The sequence below is a fragment of the Nestor notabilis genome, unplaced genomic scaffold (genome assembly GCF_000696875.1).
Source record: "Nestor notabilis isolate BGI_N333 unplaced genomic scaffold, ASM69687v1 scaffold1494, whole genome shotgun sequence".
Lineage (NCBI taxonomy): Eukaryota > Metazoa > Chordata > Aves > Psittaciformes > Psittacidae > Nestor > Nestor notabilis.
In genome coordinates this window covers 1-9,005 of record NW_009926669.1, presented here as the reverse complement: position 1 = coordinate 9,005, position 9,005 = coordinate 1, and the positions used below count along the sequence as shown (strand labels likewise).

Sequence of the window (9,005 nt, the reverse complement as noted above, 5' to 3'; positions counted from 1 at the left end):
CCTGCTGATATCTACCCACTTCACACTCTCTCCCAACTTTCCGTATCTGAACTGCTGGACTTTCAGACTGTCAGATATTTGGTCCTCAGAGATCATCTGTCACCTTGTCAAGCAAGACAGAAGTGGAATTCCATTCTTCATTAGCCAAATCAATTCAGCAACCCCAGAGATTCAAAGAGAACACATAAGAAAAACTAAGCAAGGCGTATTTTGGAAATGGCACTCACAATTTCTGCAGATTTCCCTGCACAAGTGCTTCCTGGTTTCTCTTCTGCTTCCATTACATCACTGAAATAAAATAAAAATTAAAAATGCAACCTAGTTCATCACTCTTAACTAATCAAGCACTGAAATTATGGCTGAACACTGTCCTGAAAGAGCAGCCTGTGATATGGAGATGATGACTGAAAACAGAACTCTGACAGGACACAGGCTGACTATCTGGAGACAACCGCCGAGAAGAAAACTCCTACCAATTTCATTTTCAGGGAACTTGAAGGAAAAATGCCTAGAAAACTCCACACTCTTATTCCATCTATAGAGACAACAAAATTAGAGATCCTTGTAGGGAATGAACAAGCAGAGACTGGTGAGAAAACAAGGTCAACAAACAAGTCAACAAGAATAATTATATCCTCACCCAGAAGCGTTGAGCTCATCACTATTAGGATGGATGTTAAGAGTGTTGAAATGGAAACGAAACCTATTTAGCTGTTGTTAGCACCTTGTCCTAATGCTTCACAGGCTGATTCATAATTTATTCTGTGCGCTTCCTTTTATTTCAGTGGAAGAGAAGAGGAGAATACTTGCTATGCCCGTATCAGCTTTTTAGACCCAGTTCCTCACAGCTGTATAAGCCCTTATAAGGTTTTATACAACTATAACTAACTATAGTTAACCAGCCTTAATCTAGGCAGCATTCTCCATCACACACTGTCAAAGACAGTGCAGGGATCAGGTTCTGTACAGACATGACAGCTGTAGTGATTAAAGAGCTGATGGGGCACAAATTTCCTCCATACTGCCTCTGAGCTGGACAGCAGCCTTAGCATGGGTTGGTCAATCCTCTAAAAACAGAAGTTTGAAACAAAATTATTTGCCAATTACCTGTATGTCACCAAAACAAGAAATAGAGAGGATAGAACACCTAAGGCAAACTTTGGTTTTCTTAATGGCTGCTTCCTGCAGCTATGATCCAGTGACGTAGGGTAGATTTATATTACATACAAGGAGGAAGTTCTTTTACTGGGCAGGTGGTGAGACTCTGGAACAGGCTGCCCAGAAAAGTTGTGGCTGCCCCATCCCTGGAAGTGTTCAAGGCCAGGCTGCCCCCCCGTGGCAGGGGTGTTGGAACCAAATGATCTCTATGGTCCCTTCAAACCCAAGCCATTCTATGATTCTATGTTGACCACTAAAGAAGTTTTAAATGTCAGGACTTTAACATAACTCAGACTAGATGTGAACTAGCTCTTTCTAACAGAAAGTATAAGAGGGTCTATAACACTACAGCATCATCTGAGCTCATTCTTCCCACAAGCAGACCACAAGCCATGATGTGAAACCAAACTTGCGTATAGCCACAATGAGCTTTTTCCTTGAACCCCCTTCCTTAGCTTTACAAGATGTTGCAAAGACCACACAACATCAGTGTTCGTAAGCATTTTGCACTATGGTTTAATGAATTACTGCTCATTAGCTGAGCCACAGTAACTGCACCACGCGTACCTCAACTGCAGTGGAAATTGCATTCTATCAAACAGTAGATTCTAGTAATAGGCAATTTTGCCCTGAGCAAACAGCATGTCTTGTCTATTGCCCTGACTTAAATGAAGGGGAGCAACATGACTGTTTGTAATGGGCAATCGTACACAGAACAGGAAGCTCCATCAGAGCAGGACTATAACCAAACAATTACACCCCTTCTCAAGCCAGTCTCCCCACCTGTCTTTCTCTGATCCAGGGACGGTGCCGGTGTTGGTGGAACCAGGCACGGACGCAATGGGAGTACCAACTGTGCGGAGATTCTGGATTACAGAAGATAGGAATTGCTGGCTAGCACTTTCATACAGATCAAAGCAAATCTGGTAGGCCATGAGAAGGTTATCTTCCTTCACCAGTTTTTCCAAGATGTCACTCACAGCCTGTGGGTCATCCAGGAATATCAGGCACTGAGCGGGAAGAAGGGAAGAACAGGAAGGAAAAAAAAAAGACAGAAAAGACATTACATACTTCAGAATGAGAAAGCAACACTACACACTCCATTTTCCCCATTCCTTCATCTGCTGCTTCCACAGAACATCTCTTCAAAGAAAGAAAAATCTCTCTCTCACAGGAGATAACAGAAATCTTCGAAGAATTTTCATAGGTCAGTTTAAAAACAAGACCAAGTATTACAAATTCAAGACATGTCATTCAAGCCTTCCTATTTCTGCAGTTTGGAAATTGACAATGTTGTCCTACTAAACAAGGAAATTTCAAAAGCAGATTAAAGAAGTATCAGTCATTTTGTAGGGATGTCTCAGCTAAAACTGGAACAGGTGTAACAGTCCTGAGTCACATGTACCTGGCATACCAAGCATGGCACAGGTCCGAGAACATCTGAGTAATTTCATAACCAGTCGTCCAAACACTTTCAGACAAAAGGCTCACCAAAAAAACAAAGCACTGCCAATGTTCTCTGGAGAAAAATAAAATTCAAAGCTGTGAACCTTCCATCTGATACTCCCTACATAGGCTTGAAATATTCTGTCAGAGTTATCTGCATCCCCAAACTGCCTTTCAACATGTTTCTTTTTCTATAAATTGACCAAATGTGCAATATTTTCATCTCCTTTTTGATTTGATCTCATTTTGATATATATTTGAAGCACACAACCAGGAAAAGGTATTTCATTTCACTGTTTAAGAAAGAGATCAGGTAGATGTCAAGTCAAATACATCTAAAGAAGAGTAACTTTTGATTGATCTCTGAACGTCACTCTGAGAAGCTTACCTGGCACACATTGATGAAATCTGGTTTCTCCAGATTCATGTAGATTTTAACTAGAACTCTCAAGACTTTATTACGGAACTGTTTATTCTGCATCAAAGACATACAGAGCTTCAAGCTGTAGGCTAGCATCCCAGGAACATCATTCTGAAATAAAATTCAGGGGTATCAATTCTGAGTTTGGACTAACAAGCAGGATTTTGAAATTAAAACAAAGCTACCTCCTTCCTATTTTAAAAAGCAGAGCAAAAGATGTGGACACATAAATCTTCACGGTTTCCTTTCCAATTTTCAGAAAGGCTTATACTTACTACAAAATACTACCAAAAATTTAATTCAGTAGTTAAAACATGCAACAGATAAATTTAAAAGTACGATAGCTGTTTCCTCTTCTTCACATCCCTTGTTCAAATAATCATTCTTGAATGCACTGAAAGTCACTGTACTAACATAAAATGTCAACAAAACAAACCATGCACCAAGAAAAGATCCCCAACACGCCTATCTCTTGCTAGAGACCAAGAAATAGATTTGGTTACTAAATCTCAGAAAGGTAATTTGAGACGAGAAATGTGTAACAGGCAATTAAGTCAGTAAACGCGTAGGACAGAAAACAACAGAGAAAGCAAAATCGATGCCTTATGATTCTCATTCCCGTATACAAAAATGGGAGACATCCAAAAATATGAGAAAGCTGTAAACTGAAATGGATAAAATTTAAAAGATTTAAACCATGTGTCTGGCATATAACTGAGATACGGCAGCATAACCAGATTACACACAACTGTTGAGCTGCTGCAAATGACTACAGGCATGCTTCTCTTACTGCTATTACTAGGTATGACCTACCTTAAACCCTCAGTGAAAGATGTTAAGGCCAGTCTGTACCTACCACCTTGCACTCAGGGCAGGCTAATACTGCACACAGCCACTTACTGAAAACTAGAGCAGCTCACACAATTACTGGATTATTTTCTTTTGCCTGCAATAAATAAATCACCTAGGCCTAAGGACCCCTTCCCAGTGAGTTACAGCAGATGACAGGCACAGCAAAATAAAACAGCTTTTCTTACATTACACTAGTTCTAAGGCCTGCCTAGTCCAGCATTGTATTAGCAGCTGACAGGGAATACCTTAAGAAGAGGGTAGATAGCCAAGCTTCCTGGAAATATTCTCCCAGTAACTTGCAGCTTGAGGATTTCTTAAAGTTAGGGGTCTCTCTATACTCCATAGCCGTAAGTGGCTTTGCCTTCCATGAACATGATGAACCAAACACCCTGACTTTAATCTTTTATTCTGTTCATACAAAGCAGGGCGAGTTTCATAGCAACTTGGATCCTGCACTTCACTTCTGACTCCACACCTGGAAGAGACTAGCTACCTGCCCCTCCTGGCTCTTGCACATACCGATTCAAGGATGGTTTTCTCAAAGATGTCCAGCCTGCGTGTCTCTAGAGCAATGCCGATGGCCTGCTTGTACTTGTGGTCATCCAAGCACCGCTGGAACATTTTGTTCACTATCCCTTCTAGCCTTTCATCAACAGGCTTCTTCTCCCCTTCTGGCAGCTCTGCATTCTCCACACACTGCTTGGTATAATGGTCGATACATTTTGCTGAAAAGATATTGAATAAATTTGAAGGAGAGTCAACTTCCTAGATGTTTGCTGATGACGACACCAGTATATGCACACTTATGTTCTACCAGCAAATACAGCATATGAGAAACTAACGAAGGTGAGGCACCAGAACTATTTGTGTACTCATATACAGACAGCAGTGGAAGATACTAATATTCTCTCCTAATAAACTCTGATCTTAGTGTTCAAACCAAGTAGATATTTGTAAAATGGAACCAAGGACATAATCTTTGTTCAAATGGAATATTTTAAATAAATAAGGAAACAGCAGTAAGAGAGTTCCTAGCTCTACTGTAAGTACTAGCTGGGGAGATTGAAAGCCAGTCCTGGTCCATCACGTCCTGTACAAAGTAAATGATCCAGCAGACAAAACTGTCAAAAGACATTCAAATTACACATGCATTCAGCATCTGACTTGCTATCTTATTAAGGATGGATTAAAAAAAAGAAGTTTTACTCCTCAATCAGGCCTGCAGCTACATTTATTAGTTGATTATTTCCAAAGTTATGCTGAAATTTATAAAAACGTTAGCACACAAATGAGAGAAAGGACAATAAACAAAGTAATCTCCCTATTAGGAACTTGCAATAGAATAAGAGTTAAGAATAAGAAAAAGAAATGCCAGAACTCTCAAGTCAGTTCCATTACAGAATCCCAAAGCAGAAGAAAGCAAGCACAAATACACTCAGTAAAATTAGCTGCAACATCACTTTAAATGAACACAAGAAGAGAAAAGGGAATATGGAGAAAAGCAGCTAAATCAAGTAAAATCTCAAAGGTACAAGAGCTTTTCTTTTTCAGCAACATTTTTTTACCAATGATTGTCTCCACATATTCCGAGTTGTCATTGACATTGAAGAGGTCTCCTGCTCCCAAGGCATAGTTCAGTGATTCCTCAAAAGCTCCCAGGTGGTAAAAAACTTTAGAAGCAACTAGAGCAGCAAACTGCCGACTCCGAAAGCCCTCATCTTCATAGAGAACTTCACTGCAAAGGAGAGAGAGAACAGCATCAGCTCTGTGCGCTCAGTTCTCTTAAAGGCCACATGACAGCTTCATCGAACTTGCAACTTTGTGACTATAGCCCCAACCCCAAATCCTCTTATACTAGTGCTTTCCAGAAAATATGGAGCTAGATGCTGTACTAGCCAGTATCAAGCAATCAGAATTACATTCACTTCATATCTCACGTTCTTTTTAAGCAGCACACCCTGAAGTAGTAAGTGGCTTACATTTTGTCCACCGACTCAGAGATTTCTGCCCAGAAGTCATTGACCACAGCATTCAACTTGTGAAGAGCAAACTCCTATAAAAGACAATAAGAAGTTACATTACACAAAAAATGCATTTATTACCTTTCCCCAGTAAAAATGAAGTACCACCTAAGACTGATATCATAAACACTGACCCATTTCAACAGCAAATTCTACTTCAAAAGATCTTAGCAAGCATTCGCTAAACTTTCCAAGTCCTTTGCAAATAAAGGGCTGTTCATTTAACAGGTAAGACAACCCTGATGTTCCTTCCCAAAACCTCTCTCTCTGATGAATGACTGGCTAAAATTCCTTAAAATACAAAGTTTTTAAGGAATACTTAATCTTTACAATACAAAGCTTTTAAATCTTTGTGGCAATCTTCATGTAGCACATAGATTTGGCCTGTGGTCTACACCAGCCAACTCTATTTACTTATTTGGACACAGTACTTTAGCAGATAAACAATATCCAGACTAAAATCAGCCCACTTGTAATCAGTACAGAGCAAAAGCAGGTCTCACTCCGATCTATCGCCCCCTATGTCTGTTTCCAAGCAAAACATTTAGGGGATTACTAATACTACAAGATGCAGATGCCTCTCCTAAAAGGGACTATGATAACTGTTCAAGTAGATAGGAAGCATCATCAGTACACCACCACTTCGAGTGTTTGCTAATGTCCTACGGATTCATACAGTCTGTGGACTGTAAAGTTTCTGTTGCTATTTTTCTCTCCTACTACTATTGTGATTCCCCCCTGACCCCCAGTGAAAACTGTAACCATGATTTTGTTTTACACTGCTTAAATTATGTGGAAAAACTTGAGATGTTCTTCAGCTTTGAATTTTATGTAGCCAAAATGCAGTCTCTGGAACACTTAATTAACAAAGCCCTATTATCATCAAAGAGCTGTGAGTTTTGGTGACTAGAGATCTTTGTATGCAAAGCTCCACTTTGATCCATGCTCAAAACAAGGAAGTCTGCCATCTGTTATCACGTTATTTAAACCCTTTCTCTCCGCTTTTGGGCTAGATATGATTTAGTGCCCACCTGTTGCTGTCCAACCATTAATTATTGAGATCCACTCATTTGGATTTCAAGCTCTCAACATAATGCATTTGCTGTTATTCTCTCCCAGATGTAACAGCTTACCTTGAGCTGTGGCTCTTCTTCATCCAGAAGAGAGATAATTCCAGCTGCAAAACAAGATCACAGTCAGTTTTGGACTTGCTCCGTTTTAAAAGTGAACATGTTATGTAGTTCAAAACCAAGCAAACAGGGAAGAAGACTGTCTCTGGAATGCAGGTTTAAAAATCTTCAGTATTAAAATTCAGTGATCAGATCAAAGTTTGTGTTAAGCATGATACAAAATAGTTCAGAATGTATAACTGAAAAGGTACACTATTTATAAAGGATGATCCTTCTTAGAGGAAAACATATTAGACTCAGAACTAAGGAACTCAGTTAGGAACTATTAGGAACTCAGAGAATCTGGGATTTACTTCCTGCTTCATCACTAGTTTGCTGACTGCTTTCTAGCAAGTCACTTCCCACTGCCCCAAGGGGCATAAAGATCATGTCAAATCACCTGAGATGCTGTCCCAGAACATTCGTACAAACAGCTACAGAAATATTGTTTATCTGACATAACTGGAAGAGAGGTTATTTGAGGAACTCAATCTGAAGAATGGTTATAGATGGTTTCACTCTCAGACTGCGAGGTCACAAATGGAAAGGTTGGAATAGCATCTGATTGAAGTCCAACGCAATTCACTGCTTAACCTTTCATCTGTTGTATAGATTAATAACCTTTTGTATCTAAATAAGACATAAAACTGGAAAGGCCAGCAAGCCTACTGGAGGGCTGAACCTGCCTTTCAAAAGATCTTGACAAATCTAAAAGGAGAGAGTGCTGGTCAAAACTAAAATGTACAAAAATAGAAAGGAATCTGAACAGTACAGTGGATTGAAATGAAACATGATCAATAGTATCATATGGCTGCAGTGTAAGGAAGAAAAACCAAACTTCACAGAGAGGTGTGTAAGTGAGAGTGTTTCTTGGCAGATATGAGGGAATCCTTCCATCTGCTTGGCACCGACACACTTGTGCCAGACCACTGTGTCCAGTGCTGGGCACCGTGTCTTAAAAGTTATGAGCAAACCAGGGTGTTCAGAACTGAGAAATAAGAACAAAGAAGTCCAACAATCAGGACTTAGGCAGGTTGACTGCTCAGTCTATGGAAATCAGGGAAGGGTACAGAGGTCACACATGTACAAGGCAGCTGCCAGCAGAAAAGGAATAATCCAAACTTTATGTCAGATACAAAGAGGAATAGTAAGAATAAGCTTTATTTGGAGCTTCAAAGATTGAGGTTTGATGGTAGGTTTTCTGACAGTAAGAGAGTAACTCACTTTGCCTAACAAGGTTGTAGAACCTCCATTATCTGTTTTTCTTAAACCCAGGCTAGACACGTCTGTACAACTGAAGCAGCACTGTTGTGGCCCTTCAGCAAGGAAGGCAGGTTCAGTAGCAGACCCACAGCACTCCTTTCAGCAACTCCATTCCAAATGTATGATTTATCTACTTAAAAAAGTTCATGTGCTTACCTGACCTATCAGGAAGAAGAAATCTCACTCCTATTCAACATACTTTTTTTTAGCTTTTTAAAACCTCTTTGAAAAGAATTCTTACTTCTCAGTTAAAATAAAACTGAAACATACAGCAAAGGGTTCAGAAAGATAAAGCTGTTTACAGACTATTACCCTCTGCACTGTTTCTCTCGCAAAGTCACACCAGCTACACATTACTTTCTGGCCTGAGTACTTCTGGAAATACCTCTCCTGTTTTCTTAGCTCCACACACGTTTCATTAGCCTGGACTCCTTAAGCAGGATTTTCCTCTGCAAGGCATTCGCATTTCTGACCTCCTGGAAAGTTCAAGTCTGCCTCCTCCCCGTCTCGCATTCCCTGCTGCACTCCTACAGACCCCATTACCCAAGGTTTATACCTCCTATGCGTTATTCGCTTTAAGCAGGCGAGGTCCTTCAACTCACTGCTGCGCACCCCACTGTCAGGTGGACCCGCAAAACCACCACGCTGCTCTCACGAGGTACAGACAGGAAGAGG

At 40.2% G+C, this 9,005-nt stretch overlaps 1 protein-coding gene across 1 annotated transcript in view; it reads right to left on the bottom strand.

Moving 5' to 3' along the window:
- The window catches only part of PSMD1 (proteasome (prosome, macropain) 26S subunit, non-ATPase, 1), a gene marked incomplete at its 5' end in the record, with an annotated part of 67,248 nt that extends 60,173 nt beyond the window's left edge, over nucleotides 1-7,075 (bottom strand). The window contains 7 exons of the mRNA XM_010013630.1: nucleotides 228-288; nucleotides 1,942-2,168; nucleotides 2,993-3,136; nucleotides 4,397-4,602; nucleotides 5,443-5,612; nucleotides 5,857-5,930; nucleotides 7,032-7,075. Coding sequence (XP_010011932.1) covers nucleotides 228-288; nucleotides 1,942-2,168; nucleotides 2,993-3,136; nucleotides 4,397-4,602; nucleotides 5,443-5,612; nucleotides 5,857-5,930; nucleotides 7,032-7,075 — 926 coding nt within the window. The remainder of the gene's footprint in view (nucleotides 1-227; nucleotides 289-1,941; nucleotides 2,169-2,992; nucleotides 3,137-4,396; nucleotides 4,603-5,442; nucleotides 5,613-5,856; nucleotides 5,931-7,031) is intronic.
- Nucleotides 7,076-9,005: the final 1,930 nt, after the last annotated feature.